Raw genomic sequence first — 23,829 nt, 5'->3', positions numbered from 1 at the left:
TAACCAAAAGAAAAAACCAAACAATGCTTTTGGTAAGTATAACCCCTTCCAGGTCTTCTGATGGAAGAACATCAAAGGTAAGGGAATATTTATGTGGTAAATGTGGGTTTCTGTGGACTCCAAGATAGAGGAGCCATAATGCTAATTTCTGAGCGCCGACTCATATTATAGCCTAGTGAACGAATTCTGTAACGTTAAAAATAAATGTAACACAGCGGTTGGATTTAGGAAGAGGTGTATCTTTCTATCTATGTGTAGAACATGTATATTTAGTTAAAGTTTATGATGTGTATTGCTTGTTAGCTCCGTCAGATAACGTCTGCTATCATCATTTCTCCGGACATTTTAGTAGCATTTTTTGAACATGCCGTCATTGTAAACAGAGATTTATGGATATAAATTGCATATTATTGAAAAAAACATGAATGTACTGTGTAACATGTTATATTACTGTCATCTGATGAAGATTTCAAAAGGTTAGTGAATTATTTTTCTTTTAATCCTGCGTTTGTTGATTGCATATTTTGTTAAACTTGGCTATGCAAATTAGCTGTGTCTTCGGTGGTGGTTTGACATAAATATGTGCTATGTTTTCGCTGAATTGTTGGGTAGATGAACAAGGTGTTTATCTTTCATTTGAGCTATTGGACTTGTTAATGTGTGGAGGTTAAATATTTTTAAGAATATTTTTTGCGTTCCATGCGCCACGTTCCAGCTGAACGTGGGAGGGGTAGTTCCCAAATGGGAACGCTGAACCTCAACAGGTTTTAACAAACTATAGTTTTGGCAAGTCGGTTAGGAAATCTACTTTGTGCATGACACAAGTAATTTTTCCAACAATTGTTTACAGACAGATTATTTCACTTATATTTCAATGTATCAGTGTTCCAGTGGGTCAGAAGTGTACATACACTAAGTTGACTGTGCCTTTAAACAGCTTGGAAAATTCCAGAAAATAATGACATGGCTTTAGAAGCTTCTGATAGGCTAATTTACATACTTTGAGTCAATTGGAGGTGTACCTGTGGATTTATTTCAAGGCCTACCTTCAAACTCAGTGCCTCTTTGCTTGACATCATAGGAAAATCAAATGAAATCAGCCAAGACCTCATTAAAAAAATTGTAGACCTCCACAAGTCTGGTTCATCCTTGGGAGCAATTTCCAAATGCCTGAAGGTACCATGTTCATCTGTACAAACAATAGATACACAAGTATAAACACCATGGGACCACGCAGCCATCATACCACTTAGGAAGGAGACGCGTTCTGTCTCCTAGAGATGAACGTACTTTGGTGCGAAAGTGCAAATCCATCCCAGAACAACAGCAAAAGGACATTGTGAAGATGCTGGAGGAAACATATACAAAGTATATATACCCACTATATATATACACAGTAAAACAAGTCCTGTATCGATATCGATATAACCTGAAAGGCCACTCAGCAAGGAAGGAAGCCACTGCTCCACAACCGCCATTAAAAAGCCAGTCTACGGTTTGCAACTGCACATTGGGATCGTACTTTTTGGGGAAATGTCCTCTGGTCTGATGAAACAAAAATAGAACTGTTTGGCCATAATGACCATCGTTATGTTTGGAGGAAAAGGGGGAAGCATGGGGGTGGCATCATCATGTTGTGAGGAATCTTTGCTGCGGGAGGGACTGGTGCACTTCACAAAATAGATGGCGTAATGAGGTAGGAAAAGTATGTGGATATATTGAAGCAACATCTCAAGACATCAGTCAGGAAGTTAAAGCTTGATTGCAAGTGGGCCTTCCAAATGGAAAATGACCCCAAGCATACTTCCAAAGTTGTGGCAAAATGGCTTAAGGACAACAAAGTCAAGGTATTGGAATGGCCATCACAAAGCCCTGACCTCAATCCTATACAAATACAAATGTGTGGGCAGAACTGAAAAAGCAAGCAAGGAGGCCTACAAACCTGACTCAGTTACACCAGCTCTGTGAGGAAAAATGGGCCAAAATTCACCCAACTTATTGTGAAAGCTTGTGGAAGGCTACCCAAAACGTTTGACCCAGGTTCCACAATTTAAAGGCAATGCTACCAAATACTAATTGAGTGTATGTAAACTTCTGACCCACTGGGAATGTGATGAAATAAATTAAAGCTGAAATAAATCATTCTCCCTACTATTATTCCGACATGTCACATTCTTAAAATAAAATGGTGATCCTAACTGACCTAAGACAGGGAATTTTTACTAGGATTAAATGTCAGGAATTGTGAAACTGAGTTTAAATATATTTGGCTAAGGTGTATGTAAACTTCCGACTTCAACTGTGTTACCCAATGTGTCTTTTCCTGGCCCCTCTGCATAAAAAAAACGAATTAAATAACTAAAAGAAACAAAAGGAAAACAGGTGACACTGGCTTTCACCATACCTTCGTACACCTCCCCAAAAAACGGTAGTCCGGTCTTTAAATATGGATGGAATGTTTTATTAAATAACTGGAGTGTAGCCTAATGTTCCCTAGTGATGGGAACCGCAATGGGCTGGTAGCATAAAGCAGGTTAATCATTCTTCACTCAGAGCCTTGGTGTTCCAGGTGTTGTTGTTCTATTCACAGGGGCAAATCTCTCAGGCTGCAGTGACTCCGAGCCAGAACATATCCTCCTGTAGAAGCCCATAGCTGAATGCTTTAGCACACTCCCCCGCGGCCCCTTTTTGTCAATCTATATCGTGGCTAACAAGCAACTGGGGAATACGCACAATGTGTATCTACCCTGCACGGATGCGGAAACTCATACTTGTTTGACTAACAGGATTTATTGACAATCTTGGACTTCACTTCAATAAGGGGAGCTCTGGAGAAGTGAGATTTTGGTTTTTACAGTCTATTATAAATAATGTAAATAATCTCTGTTTAGAAAAGGCTGCTATATACCAATGTAAACATAATAAAACCTTACTGCCAGATTCTGGAGGCCTTGATATTTTACGATCTTATTTTACTTGGGTGTATTTTTTCGATGTTACAGATACAGTAGATTTTCTGCAGGGTTTTTTCCTCACTGACATTCAGTTTGCTGCAGTGTCTTTTCATACTGTCCATTCCTACAGGTACAGTACAGGATTTGATAGGGTCTATACGCACCGATAACGCTGAGGAATGCCTGTGAGGACTTGATGCTTCCTGTCTGGCTGCTGGCTTTACAGTAATAATGTCCTGTCTGCTCAGGCTTCAGGTCTCTCAGCACCAGATCCTCTTCATATTTGAACACGTTCCGGTCCAATAGGGTCCTATTGTGATACCTGGAGAGAAGAACATACCATTAAAAACCTGTACTGAAAATGTAATTTTTGTAAGTTGTTTAATATGATGTGTTATCTAGTCATGCTTCCCAAAAACATTTGTGAGATTTTTTTCTGGCAAATTAACAAAGGAATGCATGATCATACCAGTAGTATTTGTCTGGCATGGGCTCCCCTGCTGCCTTGCAGCATAACATCACACGCTGTCCCTCATAGCGCACTTTGTCCTCTGGGTGCTTTACAATGTATGGCTTCTCTGCAAAGCAGTAGGAAACAAATCCTTAAAAACCTGGCTCTGGGAATACTTATTTTCCACCATAATTTGCAAATAAATTCATTAAAAATCCTACAATGTGATTTTCTGGATTTTTTTTTCTCATTTTTTTCTCATTTTGTCTGTCATAGTTGAAGTGTACCTATGGTGAAAATTACAGGCCTCTCTCTCTTTTTTTAAGTGGGAGAACTTGCACAATTGGTGGCTAAATACTTTTTTGCCCCACTGTATATGTGCATGTAAAGGACTCAACTACTTCAGACTTTCCTCCAGTGGTCCGTATTGTAGTTTTAAATGTCCTTACCCTAGTCTGGCTACAGTAGATGGATGGTTATAATGACAGACTGACTGGCTCAAAGCAGTACTAAGTACATAGAGAACATACTTCATCATTGGGCTATTTGTTGATATTACTAACTTAGTATAACTCACCTGCGTACTTTAGGACTGCCCGTACCCAGGATGACCCACTGCTGTTGCTGGAGGTGGATGCAGTGGCCGGGGCAAACTTCTCCTTCCTGATGTAGAGCTGGCTGGGGGAACTGGAGCAGACCCCTGGGAGCCTAAAGAGGCCTTTGGCGTCAGTGCGGGTACGGATGATCTTTGGTCGGCTGGCCAGCGCTATCCTGGCCCCCATCACGGGGACACCGGTCATACTGAGTACTTCTCCTTGGAGCATGTGGCCCACACACACACAGCGGCTACAGTCCTCACTGGGACGGCCATCGGGACACTCACGCTTACATTTGGCTGCAGATACACACACACAGACATACACAATAACACCCACACACAATACATTCAGCATACTTTTACACATGATTAGAATGATTATTCAGATTTTACAGCCATATTGTGTATGTTTCTTTAGATTTCCGACTTACTTGGGCATGGATATTTCCCACATTTCTGGATTTCAGCTGCTTGTCCAACACACTGCACTGTTATAGAGGTTCTCACACAGGTCCTCCTTCTGATCCTGCGACCCTTGCCACAGGTCACTGAGCATGCTCCCCACGTACCCCACTGAGTCCACTTGGCTAGTCAAACCACAGAGACATGGGACATAAACATGAATGATCCATATAATATAACTGTAGCTTCAAGGAAAGGTGAAAGGAAAGATGCATTGTAACAAAATATTATCACAGGACTTTTGCCAGGCTACTGGTCACCTGATGAAAGTGTGCCGTAACAGAATTGTTACATATCAGGTCGTTTCCTCCTCTTTCTGGGAGACAGTGCTGCTGATGGCCGTTAGAGAGGGAAGTGCACAGTGCACAGCCTCCTCCTGATCAAAGCCCCTGCAGCTTTATGAACATGGAAGGTGTGTTGACAATGGTGACAGATAATTGTTAGAAGCCCATGTTAGGGAGAAGTTAGCAAAACTGTGGCATGTGGAGAAGATGGTTTAATGTACATTCTTAGGAAAAAGGTGATATCTAGAACCTAATAGGGTTATTCAGCTGTCCCCATAGGACAACCCTTTGAATAACTATTTTTGGTTCCAGCTAGAATCCTTTTGGTTCCATGTAGAACCCTTTACACAGAGGGTTCTACATTGAACCCACAAGGGTTCTACTTGGAACCAAAAATGGTTCTCCTATGGACCCTTTTTTCTAAGTGGTTCAGCATTGGATCTACTGTGGCCGTAGTCACTGTATTTATTAACAGCCGCATACTGCAGCTCCATCTCAGATCTGTTGTGATTGTCTTCATGTCAATAATGACCCTGATCAGCTGATCTGTCTCTTGGTAGTGAATGAATTACGTAAAATTATAATTATTATGATTGGCTTGATGTTAAATATTGGCATGGTATGTACACTGTAGGTCTATGTGTAGGTTGTGTTGTGAGGATACCTTCACATGGCAGGGTGGCACACTCCATCCTCTCTGTCTGGGGCCCCTGGCATGGTGGAACCAGTAGCAAGGGCATGGGCTGGATGCTCATACACTTCCTCTGACGGACCTGAATGCCCACGTCATTACAGGCTGTAGCAGAACAGGGGCCCCAGGCAGACCAGTCCATCCAGTAGGCCTGAACTGGACACACAAGACAAGACATTGTGACAAGGGTGAGTATGGAATCCACATAGAAATAGAATTGGTAGAATGGTCACAGACCTACAATTCCAGTCCTGGACTGAGAATTACGGGTGTAGGATGTTAATTTGATCACTCTTTTGGAAATGCAAACTTGTAGTGTACTCAAGGTTTAAAAAGGCTTCTAAAGTTTGTAATTTCCACTTTAAAATGTCACTTGATATGATTTGCCCTAACAAAAAATGTTCATTAATTATAATCCACATCATAATTCACCTTTCTTGTTGCTGCAGGATTATTTTCTAGCTGTAGCAAACTGTCTCAAATTAAGATACGGCATCTTTATGTAAGTAACATAGTTACATACATAAAAAATAAGTCCAGGACTTTCACAGTTGAAAAAAGACAAACAGATCATTAGTGGGGAGGATGTGGACAGACTCGGTATACAAATCCCAAAAGAAAGAAATGATCACATTTCAATACATTTTTATAGAAAGTTAGCAAAAATAGATAAGATCTTGCTACCATGGAAAGGAAAATACCTGTCTATTTGTGGAAAAATCCCCCTGATTAACTTTTTAGCCATATCACAGTTGAACTATTTGCTTATGGTTTTGCCTACACCCAGTGACCTGCTTTTTAAATTATATGAACAAAAAATATTACATTTTATTTGGAATGGCAAGTCAGACAAAATTTAAAGGGCCTATTTATATAACGAATATGAATTCGGAGGGCAGAAATGATTCAATATTAAAGCATTCGTCCTCTCACTAAAGGCATCAACTCAACTCCAGCCACTTTAATAATGGGAATTGATGGGAATTGATGTAAAATATATCACTAGCCACTTTAAACAATGCTACCTAATATAATGTTTACATACCCTACATTATTCATCTCATATGTATACGTATATACTGTATTCTATATCATCTACTGCATCTTTATGTAATACATGTATCACTAGCCACTTTAACTATGCCACTTTGTTTACATACTCATCTCATATGTATATACTGTACTCAATACCATCTACTGTATCTTGCCTATGCCGCTCTGTACCATCACTCATTCATATATCCTTATGTACATATTCTTTATCCCCTTACACTTGTGTCTATAAGGTAGTAGTTTTGGAATTGTTAGCTAGATTACTTGTTGGTTATTACTGCATTGTCAGAACTAGAAGCACAAGCATTTCGCTACACTCGCATTAACATCTGCTAACCATGTGTATGTGACAAATACAATTTAATTTGATTTGATCAGTCATACAAAAGTTATACTTAAATCCAAACTGGTTCTCTAGTAAATTGGTAGGAATGTCTGACCCCATGTTCAAGAACGGTCTTTTTCCCTTTATTCAGATTACAACTGCTCACTTTCGGGTGTTTGAAAAGGAAATAATCTCCAAAATATCATTTTTTTTTAAAGCCTTAGGAAGTTGGTTGCAATTTCAGAATAATCCACCTGAAAAGACAGAACAAATAATACAACAAATACTGTGATTAAACTCAAATATACTAATTGATAAAACAAAATGTATTTTTCGATGAAATGTTAAAAAAAGGTATAATTTTAGTGAATGATATCATAAATAGGACATGCAGCTAACACAGACATATGAAAATGTCTGCTCTACCCAAAATTACAACCAACTAATTGCAGCATTACCACAAAAATGGAAGAGACAAGCAAAAGGGGATAAAAGTAAGGAATTTGTCTGTCGGCCCTGTATTAAAGAACATAAATGGTTAAAGAAAAGTGTGATAAATAAAAACATATACCAATTTCATTTAAGGATGAAAAACTTGACAGCTGTGCCATATAAATTGCAAAATAGTTGGGAAGAGAATTTCGATGTACCCATTCCATGGCACATGGTTTATGAAGTGACACGCAAAGCAACGTCGGATTCAAAACTTCAAATTTATCAATTTACTGTACAACATTCTTGCAACCAATAGAATGTTATATACAGTATATGGGGGGTACAATCTTCCCAGCTCTGCTGTGAGGAGGCAGAGTCATTAGATCATTTATTTTGGTACTGTCCATATGTAGCTCGTTTATGGTCACAGGTCCAGGAATGGCTAAATAATTGCAACATTTGCCTAGAACTAACGCTGCAGATAGCAATACTGGGTGATTTGAAAAGCCATGGGCAATCAAACAATAATATTATTATTATTTTAGCAACAAAAATGTATCTTTAATTCTCTATCTGTAGAAGCTATGAGAATAGAAAGGTTCAGTACTTTTGTGAAACATCACTGCACAGTTGGAAAATATATGGTAAATAGAAATCCAAAATGGATAGTGTTAAGGGATAGATGGGAGGGGTTGTATGGAGCTGAAGAGTGGGACTAATAACAAGATAACCAATGTAAAACATACGTGGTCTGTAAAATGTATATAGGTTCAGAAATTCTGTGAAATAGCACAGTTACAAATAGAAATCAAACTGGATGGTTTCGACTTAGTATACAGCACAGTAACTAGGGGTGACATGGATAGTTGGCTAATCCCCTAAGCACAGTATGGGTTCAGAATCTTTAACACAAAGCTATTATAGCACATCTACTTTATAACCCATGTGAATGGGTTATGGTGCATGGTGGTCTGTGGGTACCTGGTGGGCACTGGAAGCGGACGTAGTAGTTGGAGCAGATGCGTCCGTAGGGCTGCTCCTTGTTGATGCACCAGAAGCCCTTCTCCAGGCTGGAGTGAGTCACCTCCCCGGTCTCTGCTGCTGCCACCCAGTCCGTGGTGCGGGCCTCCATGGCCACCGGCCGGGCACACACCCTCTCCCTGTAGTAGAACTGGATGGCTTCTAACCGCTCGTAGTCTCCATTCCCCCCTGGATGGTCGATGTTGAACCAGGACGTCCATTCAGTCACGCCTACCATACATGCAGATTGGGTGAAGGGAGACATAGACAAGGAGATACGGATCACAACTGGGGGGTAAGGTTGCACAGTTTGTTTTTATTTACTCATTTTTCTCCCTAATTTCATGGTATACAATTAGTAGTTACAGTCTTGTCTCATCGCTGCAACTCCCGTACAGACTCGGAGAGGCGAAGATCGAGAGCCGTGCGTCCTCTGAAACACAAGCCAACCATGCCGCACTGCTTCTTAACACAATGCCCACTTAACCCAGAAGCCAGCCGCACCAATGTGTCGGAGGAAACATTGTACACCTTGCGACTGTGTAAAGCATGCACTGCGCCTGGACCGCCACAGGATTCGTTAGTGCGAGAAGGGACAAGGACATCCCTGCCGGCCAAACCCTCCCCTAATCCAGATAATGCTGGGCCAATAGTGCACCAACCCATGGTTTCTTCCGGTCGCGGCTGGCTGCGACAGAGCCTGGACTCGAACCCAGAATCTCTAGTTGCACAGCTAGCACTGCCTCGCAGTGCCTTAGACTACTGCGCTACTCGCAAGGCCGAAGGTTGCACAGTTTAAGAGAATAGTCTGCTACTGTCATTGTCTGCTGAGTAGAGACACCCAGGGGAGCCTGCGTTGACCAAACTCTTTCCAAGCCAACTCAGAAGGCAGATGAGGAGGGAAAGTGTCATGTCGACTAGCTTTTGTCTGCCACATGTTCAACTCTTAGGTTTTCCAAAGATGTGAAGAAACAGCCTCGCTGCATTACCATGGATCTCTGAATAATAGATTTGATCATTGGAACGAGCCCCTTGGGGGGCATCGAGAGAAAAGTGAAGTGATCTATTGGTGGACATTGTCAAGATGTGTGCTCACCGTGCTGTGTGCTATTGTCGGTAGACATTCTCAACAGACATAGTGACCCCTCTATCTAGTCTCTCTGTTCGTTTAAAAGCCAGTGGTTTTCAACCCTGTGATGACATTAGGTATTTAGTTTTAATTTCCGGTATCTGGATAATGTGTGTGTTGGCTTACATATTAATTTGGACTGGATTTAATGAATAGTTGCTTAAATTAAACTGTACTCATGTGAATATAAAGTAGACTCCATGCTATTGTTTGCTCTGATATGATCCTGGCAGGTTAACACCATTGTCTCATTCCACCAGACTGCTCATTCAAAGGAGCGAGACTGAATGTATGGATGGATGACGGATCACCACCTCAAGCTGAACCTCGGCAAGACGGAGCTGCTCTTCCTCCCGGGGAAGGACTGCCCGTTCCATGATCTCGCCATCACGGTTGACAACTCCACTGTGTCCTCCTCCCAGAGCGCTAAGAACCTTGGCGTGATCCTGGACAACACCCTGTCGTTCTCAACTAACATCAAGGCGGTGGCCCGTTCCTGTAGGTTCATGCTCTACAACATCCGCAGAGTACGACCCTGCCTCACACAGGAAGCGGCGCAGGTCCTAATCCAGGCACTTGTCATCTCCCGTCTGGATTACTGCAACTCGCTGTTGGCTGGGCTCCCTGCCTGTGCCATTAAACCCCTACAACTCATCCAGAATGCCGCAGCCCGTCTGGTGTTCAACCTTCCCAAGTTCTCTCACGTCACCCCGCTCCTCCGCTCTCTCCACTGGCTTCCAGTTGAAGCTCGCATCCGCTACAAGACCATGGTGCTTGCCTACGGAGCTGTGAGGGGAACGGCACCTCAGTACCTCCAGGCTCTGATCAGGCCCTACACCCAAACAAGGGCACTGCGTTCATCCACCTCTGGCCTGCTCGCCTCCCTACCACTGAGGAAGTACAGTTCCCGCTCAGCCCAGTCAAAACTGTTCGCTGCTCTGGCCCCCCAATGGTGGAACAAACTCCCTCACGACGCCAGGACAGCGGAGTCAATCACCACCTTCCGGAGACACCTGAAACCCCACCTCTTTAAGGAATACCTAGGATAGGATAAAGTCATCCTTCTCACCCCCCCCCCCCCTTAAAAGATTTAGATGCACTATTGTAAAGTGGCTGCTCCACTGGATGTCATAAGGTGAATGCACCAATTTGTAAGTCGCTCTGGATAAGAGCGTCTGCTAAATGACTTAAATGTAAATGTAAATGTAAATGTAAGCATAATGGAATGTGAGAGCTGAGTGGGAACTGAACATTGATTACACATTAGAAACAGGGTATAGTTGATGAATTGGAGAAGGGGGGTGGGGCTCATAGAGTCTCAACATTGGCTTTGGACTGGAAATGGACTTGACCCCTAAATATGATGGGTTGTATGTATGAATGTTACTAGTATGTAATAAAACTGTAAAAAAATATTTTCTGCACTTGCCATGGGTGTGTAAAGCCTGTGAGTTTCAGTACATCAAAGGAAGGAAACCCCTCTGTCTGAGGCAGAAGACACATTGTTGAGTGAGTTTTCCCTCCTCAGGTTGTATAGGTCAACCAGATGGTATTAGGAGTGAGCTCACTCACCTGTGGTCTGCTGTGGCTCAGTCAGCAAGTTGTAGGCCAGCTTCCTGCTCCTGCCTGTCTGACTCCACTTCCTGAGCAGAGAGCTGTTCCTGAAGGGCCCTGGATGGGGAGAACCACACCATGAATACAACCTATCACTATGACCAGCAGGGCCCAACCTTACCTGCACCGCTGCACCACTACCACACTGTAACACTGTAACAGTGACCTCGGGGCTCTGCTCAATGGATCCACCAAGTTTTACAATGGGGAGAACCAGATTTATGAAAGCCGGTTTTCGAGTCTGCGGACCTACTTGTCTGAGGAGTTGGTCCTTGGCATGTTCTCATCAATTTGACAGTGTCTGTGAATGTGAAAGGAATGTCTACGTCTCACTCCGTGGGCTGTGGTTGAAGGCCAGGGAGAAGTTTTGGGGTGGGACACCCGATCTTGGTGCACTGACGCTGGGGTGTCTGTGTTTCCAGATCCCCCGGCCTTGTCTGGGTGCCACAAGAATACAAAGACAAGCCTGGTTCTCTTTTACCGCCCCCGCGAGCTAGCTAGGTGCCAGCAATCAGTCTGGAAGAGCTCCATCCAGATGTGTGTGAGAACACCTGATATCACACACACACACAGTCACACACTAGTCAGAAGACTACACCACAGTCCAAGCACGTTCAGTTTTTTCTCAACGAAACACTGTCCAGTCTCATTAAGGACCTGGGGCCATATGGAAAATCTCTCTCTCTCTCTCTCTCTCTCTCTCTCTCTCTCTCTCTCTCTCTCTCTTTTCTCTCTCTCTCGCTCTCTCTAATCAGAAGCCAATGAATGAGATGGAGCCTCTATAAAGGGAGATAGACTGGAGGGAGAAAGAGAGGGAGAGTGATGGAGAGAGGGAAAGTGGGAAGGACAAGCAGAGATGATTCCTCATGGTTTCTCAATGAGCCACGTACCAGAGGTTACATTCCTCCACTCTCTGTCTGGTGGCGTGATAGTGTGTCTGAAACTGTGTGTGTCTTCGAGCTAGTTTTCTGGCTGCCCTCTTTGAAACAAGTCCTGGCTGTTGGGTCCCTCCAAAGCCCAAACGTCCCACCTTAAATGAACACATCTCCATCAATAAAGCCAGGAAGCAAGTGGTTAAGGGCGCTGCACTGCAGCGCCAGCTGTGCCACCAGAGACTCTGGGTTCGCGCCCAGGCTCTGCCGTAACCGGCCGGACCGGGAGGTCCGTGGGGCGACGCACAATTGGCATAGCGTCGTCCGGGTTGGGGAGGGATTGGCCGGTAGGGATATCCTTGGCTCATCGTGCACCAGCGACTCCTGTGGTGGGCCGGGCACAGTGCACGCTAACCAAGGTTGACAGGTGCACGGTGTTTCCTCCGACATATTAGTGCGGCTGGCTTCCGGGTTGGATGCGCACGCACTGTGTTAAGAAGCAGTGCGGCTTGGTTGGGTTATGTATCAGAGGACGCATGACTTTCAACCATCGTCTCTCCCGAGCCCGTACGGGAGTTGTAGCGATGAGACAAGATAGTAGCTACTAACAATTGGATATCACGAAATTGGGGAGAAAAAACAGGGTAATACATAATAATAATAAAGCCCGGATGCTGAGGAGACCAATTGAGACACACACAGCTGAGAGGAATCAGCTCACGTAAGCCATCCGTTAGTCGTGACTTGTCTAGCATATGCTGCCAATATGCCTCACTTTCCCCTCTTTTCCACCTCATCCCCGTCTCAGATACGGTTTGGCCTTGATCCATCAGTCATCTCTACATCTGCCTTCTCTTCCCTTCTCTGACTTTCCTCTCTATCCTCATCTGATCTTGTCATTATGCTGGAATGGCCCATGCAGCAACGTAGCCAGTTGTGCCCTTTGATATTACACACACTCACATATGCGTCAGCGTCAGGCATCAAAGGGCTGACAGCGGAGACGTGTCCTTTCTTTCGGTTCCCAACCGCCTGCCTGAAGCCATCGTGGCCTGAGAAAGCCATTCCCACCACGGACTGTCTCACGGCCTGCCTGACTGACTAGCTGGATGTCTGTGAGAGCACTTACCACTTTAGGAGGTCCACCGCTGAGTTTATGGACACAGTCACAAAGACCCAAAGCAGAGGCAAGTTTCAGTCCCAGCTATTTATTGCTGACTGTGGGTCTTTTTTTGTTACGCCAACACTATTCTCTTCCAATTTTATGGCTTTGGAGCATTTTTTCCTAGTATGGTCTTCAACCCAGTGAATGGCTTCTCTTACAAGTGGTATTACGTAAGTTCCAGGTCAGTCTTTGCAGTCTGCTTAAACCAGACTGACCGCTGCCCTCAGCTTTGCAGGCCTACATACTGCAGCTCTGTGTTTAACAGTAAAGCAAGGGGCTATCTTTCAATGCAAGGTGGGCTTTTCATATCTGGCTTGATAATGTAGATTATAGACAGGGGTTTTAATATTGACATGATGGAATCACTGGCTAAATAGAAACAAATGTCTCTCCGCATAACCTCTGCACTGCTGGTGTGCCCATGCGGGCTTGGACACACTTCCAAGTGACGTTGTCATATTAACAATCTACTGGACAGAGAACTGCACTATTACCAGCCTTGGATACTCCAACAGGGGCACATTGCTTACACTTATCACTTCAAGATGTTTGATATTGAAGCCTAAACTATTAAAAGATTACAAGAGTAATTTAATGAGGTGCATAATGGCATTAAAGATTTTTATGTCGGAATCCATATTTAATATAATATAAACACGTCAGCCTTACAACTTCAGCTATGGCAGTTGTCCACTGGCCTGAGTGGCCTCGGCTCCAGTAGTTGACTTTGACTATTTAACGTTCCTTTGAGTGGCTTGTTAACACTTTATATGTGAATTTAAAAAGCCAGTGATTTTATATGTGCTGTTTCATGCTAATGGTACGTCAGTGGCGTTACCTCATCCAAAACATGTTGAAACACACTGTTATGTTAGAGGAAACACACTTAAACTTAACTGGATTTCCTCCTTTGTTTGAGGTCCTTACTCCTGTTTAACCTTCCCTAATAGAGGCCTCTCTACTATATCGCCACCACCAACAAGATACTGAAAGAGGTCAAAGTATAGTTCCATGTAATGGAACCAATACATTAACAATGGTTCCAAGTATGTTTCTGTGCCTATTTGCAGACCCTCTTTCTCCCCCTTAATATAGACACACAGGCTAGTTTCTCTCAATATAGACACACAGGCTAGCTTCTCTCAATATAGACACACAGGCTAGCTTATCTTAATATAGACACACAGGCTAGCTTCTCTCAATATAGACACACAGGTTAGCTGCTCTCAAAATAGACACACAGGCTAGCTTCTCTCAATATAGACACACAGGTTAGCTTCTCTTAAAATAGACACACAGGCTAGCTTCTCTTAATATAGACACACAGGCTAGCTTCTCTTAATATAGACACACAGGCTAGCTTCTCTCAATATAGACACACAGGTTAGCTTCTCTTAATATAGGCACACAGGCTAGCTTCTCTTAATATAGACACACAGGCTAGCTTCTCTTAATATAGACACACAGGCTAGCTTCTCTCAATATAGACACACAGGTTAGCTTCTCTCAAAATAGACACACAGGCTAGCTTCTCTTAATATAGACACACAGGTTAGCTTCTCTCAAAATAGACACACAGGCTAGCTTCTCTCAATATAGACACACAGGCTAGCTTCTCTCAATATAGACACACAGGCTAGCTTCTCTTAATATAGACACACAGGCTAGCTTCTCTCAATATAGACACACAGGTTAGCTTCTCTTAATATAGACACACATGTTAGCTTCTCTTAATATAGACACACATGCTAGCTTCTCTCAATATAGACACACAGGTTAGCTTCTCTCAAAATAGACACACAGGCTAGCTTCTCTCAATATAGATACACAGGTTAGCTTATCTTAATATAGACACACAGGCTAGCTTCTCTTAATATAGACACACAGGCTAGCTTCTCTCAATATAGACACACAGGTTAGCTTCTCTCAAAATAGACACACAGGCTAGCTTCTCTTAATATAGACACACAGGTTAGCTTCTCTCAAAATAGACACACAGGCTAGCTTCTCTCAATATAGACACACAGGTTAGCTTATCTCAAAATAGACACACAGGCTAGCTTCGCTTAATATAGACACACAGGCTAGCTTCTCTCAATATAGACACACAGGTTAGCTTCTCTCAAAATATACACACAGGCTAGCTTCGCTTAATATAGACACACAGGCTAGCTTCTCTTAATATAGACACACGGGCTAGCTTCTCTCAATATAGACACACAGGTTAGCTTCTCTTAATATAAACACACAGGCTAGCTTCTATTAATATAGACATACAGGCTAGCTTCTCGTAATAAAGCTGAATACCATGCAATGTTATATTAGTGATGGAGACGAACTCTCAACTGGGTGTTAGAATTTCTACGTCAGATCCAGTATTGTCTCAAGCTCCCCTCTTCCTGCTTCTGCCCTTGCACTGCTTTGGCCATTAAGGAGCCAATGCCTGGTGTGGCTGGCATTGTTGTGTCTACAGGACTCTGATACTTATTCTGGGGATCTTGCCACTATAAAGTGGTGCTGGGCTTTAGTTACAGGGTACACAAGGACAAAAACATCTATTAATACTGCAGGCCCTTCTAAATGCCATTCTCCTCTCCTGTTGCCTTCTCATGTTTTCCGAGACAGAGCTGCATGCACACTCGGCAGCAGCCAGATACTAATAAAAAGTTGCAGAAAATGAAAAAATAAGTTTTGAAGTTACCCAGAGAAAGGACTTCAGTAGTCAGATTAGACAGATTGCCAACTCAAATCTGTCTGGGCTGAGACAGGCCTTTCAGCAGGTCTGGATATTGTTTCAAATATTCCAGAGCCTTACAAGAAGAAAATGTAAAATCACTTTTCTGTGTTATGTAACAGCTTGGATGGAGTGGTGGCTCACGGGTGTCACGCCCTGACCATAGAGAGCCTTTTAATCTCTATTTGGTTTGGTCAGGGTGTGGTTTGGGGTGGGCATTCTATGTTTAGTTTTTCTTTGATTTTGTATTTCTATGTTTTGGCGGGTATGGTTCTCAATCAGGGACAGTTGTCTATCGTTGTCTCTGATTGGGAACCATACTTAGGTAGCCCTTCTTCCCTCCTTTCTTTGTGGGAAGTTGTCTTTGTTGGCACTATAGCCTTTAGCTTCACGGTTGGTTTTTGGATTGTTTATTGTTTTTGTCGGCGTCATAATAATAAAAGGAATATGTACGCTCACCACGCTGCACCTTGGTCCTCTTCTTTCAACGGCCGTGACAGCGGGGCTGAGCACTGGGCTGAATGTTGAGCGTCTCTCCACATAGTGTTGATGCAACTTTGCCATGCCACAGCCCCACACTTAATTGTAATAACAGATGTGTGCAGTGAAGTGTTAGAGCACTGGAAACATCCGTCACCTGGCCTTATTAAGATTTAAGCAATAAGGAGATATTTGTTCAAAATCAGAAGCATTTTATTTAGACAAGGGTTTGTGTCAAACCAATGGACATTAAATGATTGCCCAGAAAGTGTGCATGTGTGTACTTATGCATGTGAGTTTTTATGCCATGGCCTTGCAGACATGTGGAAGTTGTTTTGTTTAGTTGGCCTATTATCTGGCTGAGGTGTGCTGTGGTAGAAGAATCAGATGGTCTCTCTCTCTCTGCTTTCTCCCTCCATCAATCTTGGCTTCAGGGCTGGTTGGGGAGCCACTGACTGATTCTTGGTCAAAGGCATATATGCCTCATTATACAGTTTTGCCCCTGACATGAACTAATGATGCAAATCCACCACAAGATTTGGCGGGATTTTAAAAAAGAACACAGAGGCGTTGTGTTCTTAATGTGATTTTTTTCTACCGCACTGCATTTCCTCATTCAGGCTATAAAAAAAACAATTGGCCTCAATGGTATTTCCACATTAAGTCCACTGCAAGTGCTCACCTGGGTTTCTGCAATGGGTATACACGAGCTCTAGAAACAACTGCTTCTTGAGCATTAGCCTAGTCCTATGCCTCAAATTAATGTTTGTGCACTTTCATCCTCAAACGCAGGCATCGCATCTTCAAACGGTAGTGAGCCAGAGAGAAACCGGAGTCATATAATTTGGGCCTTCACATGATGATTGCTGGGAATACAAGGGACTTTGATCCCTTTCTTCTCCCTCCCATTCTCATTTAAGTCAATGGGCTACACATCCTGATGTGGTGATTGTGGTTTAGCTGGACCACTGCTCTCCAGTCAGTCTGTGGTCAGCATCTGGAGAATGAGCTAGTCCCTCTGAATGAAGCCAATTAGCACAGGGACAACATTGACTTTGGAGCTCTGAGACTGCTTCTTCATGGTCCCAGTTGGCCCACCTCCACCTCTATCCCGAGACTGGTATGGGTATGGGAGATTATAGTTCATTACGGGCAGCATGTGTGGCATCTGGCTCTTTAAAACACTCCACTAAGACCTGGGACTTAGTTTAGCTTGATTGATAGTCACAGTGTTCCATTTCGGTATAGCATCCAGGAGCAGAAGCTGTCTCTTCAAATAGGGAAAACACATCATAAATCTCTGAACTCTGAGAGGGATGGAGATAATGATGGATGGAAAGTGATAGAGAAGGAGCAGGAGGGGAAATGAAAAGTAAAAGGAAAGACTGAGACAGGGAGAGGGGAAACCAGAGAGAGTCATTTCACCTGTCAGTTAGGTGAGAAAGTGGTATAGAGGATTTGTGTTTACTTGTTTCATTGGTGAGTGCTGACTTGGTGAGTGCTCCAGCCGGCGGGTAATGTATCGAGCGAGGTGAGATGGGGACAAATACTACCCATGTCTGCCACAATGTGTTGGCGAGTGAATACATCACTATCCATTCTATCAAACACCTAGTCAGTGTGATAATTTTCCTGAACAGGCAAAACTTTCCAGTACTTGCACTGAATTCTTAACGAATCCCAAGGCTATCCGTCCATTATAACACACTTACTGTATAATAACTAGTTTACTGTCACTTTCACACACCCCTCAAATTGAGGGGCCCTGATCACTACAAAGACATTATATAATAGCCCCCAGAGAAACATGTGTTAGTGGTAACACTTCCAGTGGTGCTACAGTATGATCTCACCATTCACAACTAAAGAACCACTACTGGTCCAACACTGTCATCCACTGGGATAGGCTACGTTCTCACCTTGCAAAGTTTAGGTTCTGGAAGACAGAGATGTGTGCAAGTATTTCTAATGATTGATTTGATTGGTTTATTTTAATTTTAGTGCCATACACCGTTTGGTGCCAAGACACTATTTCTTAAAGTACATGTGCACAAAACTCAAAACAAAATGAAATGTAACAAATTCAAATTCAAAAATAGTAATCGTAACTAATAACATTTTTTTTAAATGTTCAAATGGAAGGGCTAGATCTGTCGCTATTTTCCTTATATACAGAGTTTACAAAACATTAAGAACACCTTCCTGATTTTGAGTTTCACCCCCTTTTGCCCTCATAACAACCTCAATTCATCGGGGCATGGATTCTACAAGGTGTCAAAAGTGTTCCACAGGGATGCTGGTCCATGTTGACTCCAATGCTTCCCACAGTTTTGTCAAGTTGGCTGGATGTCCTTCGGGTGGTGGACCATTCTTGATACACACGGGAAACTGTTGAGTGTGAAAAACCCAGCAGGGTTGCAGTTCTACACTCAAACTGGTGTACCTGGCACTTACTACCATACCCCGTTCAAAGGCACTTAAATATTTTGTCTTGCCCATTCACCCTCTGAATGGCACACATACACAATCCATGTCTCAATTGTCTCAAGGCTTAAAAATCCTTCTTTAACCTGTCTCCTCCCCTTCATCTACACTGATTGAGGTGGATTTAACAAGTGACATCAATAAGAGACATTGCTTTCACCTAAATTCCCTTGGTCAGTCTATGTCATGAAAAGAGAAGGTGTTCTTAATGTTTTGTACACTCAGTGTTTTATGCACCACTTTCTATAAGCTTTTTAATTGGGTGCCAGTCAGACCTTAGGTGCGGGTAAAGCTTAAAGCAGCAGCACATAAAGATATAAGCGTATTTCTTTTTTAATTAGCCACGGGAGGGAAGTTAATTTGCATATCTACTGGCTGATAATTGAGGCTGTGTGAGTTTAGTTTGTGCCCTCGTGTCCTCCTTATTTCTCTCTCAGTCAGGTGACTGCAGGCACGGGTGGAATGGTGGCGTGGGTCTACCTTAATCCATGTAGTGCCTTCACTGCAAACACACACGCACAGAGAGAGAGTGCTACACTGACCTTCAATGTGTTATATGTATTGTAAATCTTCTGAATGGCACAAATACACAATCCTTTTGTCTCAAGGCTTAAAAATCCACCTTTAACCTGTCTCCTGCCCTTCATCTACACTGATTGAAGTAGATTTAACAAGTGACATCAATAAGTAATAATAGCTTTCATCAGGACTCACCTGGTCAGTCTGTCATGGAAAGAGCAGGTGTTCCTAATGTTTTGTCCACTCAATGTATACTTTTATGCCATAAGAATGAGCTACTACAGACAAGCAGTGGATCATTGACAGCATGTATCAGAATGATGAAGCTGTTCAGGCTTCAGGGCTGAATTGGCTATTATGAAGTTCTCATTTGAGTAATGACATTGCTTACCACAGCTACAGTTAAATGGCATGCAAGACAATGGCAATGATACAAAACACAGTGACAGTGTTACGAAGAACCTATTCTAAAATGTCCTGGAAAATGAGTTCTGCTGATGAGTACACAAACAATTTCAATGACTTTTTGTGCGATATGTAAAAAGGCCGAGTGATATAATTATTTGCACATCAATAATGAATCTGAACTAACATCACATTTTGAGGAGGACATTAACTTGACATACCTTGAGCCGCTGCCACTGCCACCAGGAAAGGCAGGAGTAGTGACACTTTTGTAACGTCCCACATGGTGTCCCACAATCACACACTTGGATGCTTTCCTTCTCTCTCTCTGCGTGTATTATATTATCAAGTCAAGAGGAAATTGTGTTGTTCTTCAAAATGTCAGGCTACAGAGTCTGAGTGCTCTCAGGTGTGAATGATGGTGGTTGGAAACCTGCTCCTGTCCCTAAACCCAGCCATATAAAGATTGTAAATTAGACGGGGGAACAGGAGTCTTAAAAGAAGGGACACCCAGAGTGCAGTCTAATCCAGCCCCCCTCTGCTCACCATTGGCCAGTGCTCTCTCACATCTGTGTCTTCCATAACACTCCCCAAAAAATGCAGGAGAAAGCGGGGCGGAATATTACCTCAAATAAAAGGGTGTTTTTTTACTTTCCACAGAGTAAGATTTCATCGGTTCTGTCTGGATTGTAATACGTTTTTGGGCTGTTACTGAAGGTTGTATCCACCAGAGTACACAGAATGCATCACACTAAGATATTATGATTATGTTTGTATACAGAACTCGTAAAAACGGACAGCTTTTCTACAGTATGCTCAACCTCAGTGTAGTGTAATTGATGAAACAAGCCTGTCAATTGCGTAACAATGGCATTCAAATTGGCCATAACCAAAAATATATACTTTGGCATGCAAAACATGTTTTTGTCATACAATTCATCAAAAGAACTACACTGAACAAAAACATAAACACAACATGCAACAATTTAAAAGATTTTACTGAGTTACAGTTCATATAAATAAATCAGTCAATTGAAATAAATCCATTAGGCCCTAATCTATGGATTCACATCACTGGCAATACAGATGCATCTATTGGTCACAGACACCTTTAAAAAAAGTTGGGGTGTGGATCAGAAAACCAGTCACTGTCTGGTGTGACCACCATTTGCCTCATGCAGCGTGACACATCTCTTTCGCATAGATTTGATCAGACTGTTGATTGTGGCCTGTGGAATGTTGTCCCACTCCTATTCAATGGCTGTGCGAAGTTGCTGAATATTGGCGGGAACTGGAACACGCTGTCGTACACGTCGATCCAGAGCATCCCAAACATGCCCAACGGGTGACATGTCTGGTGAGTATGCAGGCCATGGATGAACTGGGACATTTTCAGCTTCCAGGAAATGTGTACAGATCCTTGGGGGTCATGCATTATCCTGTTGAAACATGAGGTGATGGCGGTGGATGAATGGCATGACAAGAAGATCATCAAGGACAACAACCACCCGAGCCACTGCCTGTTCACCCCGCTACCATCCAGAAGGCGAGGTCAGTACAGGTGCATTAAAGCTGGGACTGAGAAACTGAAAAAACAGCTTCTATCTCAAGGCCATCAGACTGTTAACCTCTACATGGTTGGTGGGTCCCCCTCGGGATGGTTGAGCTAACGTAGGCTAATGCGATTAGCATGAGGTTGTAAGTAACAAGAGCATTTGAGAAAAATCTCAAGTTGTGCACAAAATTTGAGATAAATAAGATTCCAATAGGAAGTGCTACGCAAAAAACGTACTCACATTTTAACTCGGAGGTTCCGAGTTTCCGAGTTGTCTTGAACATGGCACTAGATTAGAGCTTCACATCATTTGTGTACTCGCAGACAGCATGACAATGCCAGATGGTCAACTTCTGGTTAGAATTTGTAACTTTAACAACTGCTGATTGCACGATGATTCTCTGCAAAGAGGGAAGTGGCATCATATGGCATGCCATTCAACAAACACTCACTTAAAAACACACAGAGCCATGCTTGTGAGATAGAATGCACTGACTAGTTGCAAATACTGATGTTTAGGAGTTATTCCGTAAAATTCCCTCCGGTAGGTTGGATAATTCCATGCAGATCTGTGAAAAAAATATGCACTAGTCTGCCCTCTTACTTAGATGTTCTACCCTTAGTTCTAAATCACTGAAATCCAGAACAGCCTACCAATCAACTGTAATAGAACATGTCTCTTCCAGAGGAGGCTGGTGGGATGAGCCACAGAAGGATCGGCTCATTGTAATGGCTGGAATGGAATAAATGGAACGGTATAGAACACCTCAAACAGAAGTATGAAAACCTATAGCTTCTCCCACCGGCCTCCTCTGGTCTGCTCAATATGATATTAGTATCGGCTATTATCTGTTCATTCTCTTCCACCCTCTAAAGACCATTAATACCATTAATTAGACATTAGAAAAATACATTCCCACTTAAATATATGAGAAAGTGCCTCTCAGAAAATATGACTTCTTGCACACAGTGCTAACACTTAGAGGACAGTGCAGGGTTTGGTATAAATACAATATGACTTCTTGCACACAGTGCTAGCACTTAGAGGACAGTGCAGGCTTTGGCATAAATAAACTAGCTAGAACATAAATCGTCCTGTACCCTACTCACATCCATTCACAGGCCTATTATAAACATGTTTAGATGTCAAGTCAAAATGATGAGAGACACTCGTCATCAACTAACTACCTAGCTTGCACTACACTTATTTGCCACATTGATTCTACACTGAGTGTTACGAATCCCTTTTGGCCCGACAGTCTAGGGGGGATGGTAAATGAGACCCGTAACATAACTCATGCAAATTATTATTGTGACAAAGTAAAAGTGTGAACGAAATAACCACGACAACAGAAATCTACCGTCAAACTCCAGGTTTATTTATAAACACACGGTAATGGGGGGAGCAGGAAAAGGGGCTGAGCTGGACCCAAGGAAAGAAACAATAAGTATTCAAAAACACCCCTAAGCTAGACTAGCCTACTTTAACAACAGCTAACTAACTAACCAAAAATACAGTGGGTGGTCCGCCCAGTTCTAACTAGTGTATTTGACAAAGTTCACCTACGGGTAGTGTATGCCCATGGGCGACTTGTCTTGGTTTCCCCCTTTTCCCACCAGCAACAAACAAACACCATAACCAAAAAGCATTGAAATGGCCTGAAGAGGTATGGTGCCTATTACTTCAGTGTAAATTAACTGGTAAAGCCCAAGAGGTTTTGTCAGCGCTACCTCTGGAGGACAGTTTGAATTATGAAGTGGTCAAAGCTACTGTTCTTCGTGCCTATGAGCTTGTGCCTGAGGCATACCGACAGAGATTTAGGTCTCATAGAAAGTCTTCTAGTAAGACTTATGTGGAATTTGCTAGAGACAAGGGAAATCTGTTTGATAAATGGCATGCTGCTAGTAAGGTAACTGATTTCAACTCTCTCCGGGAGTTAATCTTGTTGGAAGGACGTAGCATAGACTTCAGTGTCTGATGCCATCTTTCAAGTGCACCCTGAGACTCTGGGTGATAGGCGCTTGACACACGGTGCGTAATTGACAAGGATTTTAACACCTGCCTGAAGAGCTTGGATAGGAAATTGGTACCTTGATCGCTTTGTACCACCCTAGGTAACCCGAATGTCGTGAAGAATTTTATTAAGGCTTTACTCACTCCCGGGGCTGTAATCCTTCTTAGAGGAATGGCCTCGGGGTATCTTGTAGCCATACACATTATTGTTAACAAAAACTGGTTACCCGATTTTGTCTTCGGTAACGGTCCGACACAATCAACCACTTCCTCACAGAGGAGCATGAAAAGACACTATGATAAAGAGGCTGTTTCTCGTCCACTACAGCCAGGTGACCAAGTACTGGTGTTATTACCTGTTCCAGGATCTTCACTGTCAGCTCGTTTCTCGGGTCCTTATTTAATTGAAAAGAAAATAAGTGAAACTGACTATGTGCTTCAAACTCCTGATAGACAACGCCAATCTCGTGTGTGTCACATTAACATGTTGAAAGCTTACCACACCCGACCCATCACCCAGTTAGAGAGTTCAAAAACAGAGGAAGGTACTGCTGTCTCCTCTGCTACTACTGCTATGATAGTGGA

The 23,829-nt window shown here is 42.9% G+C and overlaps 1 protein-coding gene across 1 annotated transcript in view; it reads right to left on the bottom strand.

The window, feature by feature from the left end:
- The window catches only part of LOC115109255 (cartilage intermediate layer protein 1-like), a 31,097-nt gene extending 10,553 nt beyond the window's left edge, over nt 1-20,544 (bottom strand). The window contains exons 1-8 of the mRNA XM_029633972.2: nt 19,897-20,544; nt 10,975-11,073; nt 8,235-8,504; nt 5,414-5,596; nt 4,435-4,590; nt 3,983-4,300; nt 3,424-3,532; nt 3,119-3,276 (exon numbers count right to left, since the gene is read on the bottom strand). Of these exons, the coding sequence (XP_029489832.2) occupies nt 3,119-3,276; nt 3,424-3,532; nt 3,983-4,300; nt 4,435-4,590; nt 5,414-5,596; nt 8,235-8,504; nt 10,975-11,073; nt 19,897-19,960 (1,357 nt within the window). The 5' untranslated portion in view covers nt 19,961-20,544. The remainder of the gene's footprint in view (nt 1-3,118; nt 3,277-3,423; nt 3,533-3,982; nt 4,301-4,434; nt 4,591-5,413; nt 5,597-8,234; nt 8,505-10,974; nt 11,074-19,896) is intronic.
- Between the last annotated feature and the right edge of the window lie 3,285 nt (nt 20,545-23,829).

The sequence above is a fragment of the Oncorhynchus nerka genome, linkage group LG25 (assembly GCF_034236695.1).
Source record: "Oncorhynchus nerka isolate Pitt River linkage group LG25, Oner_Uvic_2.0, whole genome shotgun sequence".
In the NCBI taxonomy this organism is placed as follows: Eukaryota; Metazoa; Chordata; class Actinopteri; order Salmoniformes; family Salmonidae; genus Oncorhynchus; species Oncorhynchus nerka.
The sequence above is the reverse complement of the archived record's forward strand: the minus strand, read 5'-3'. Positions and strand labels throughout refer to the sequence as shown.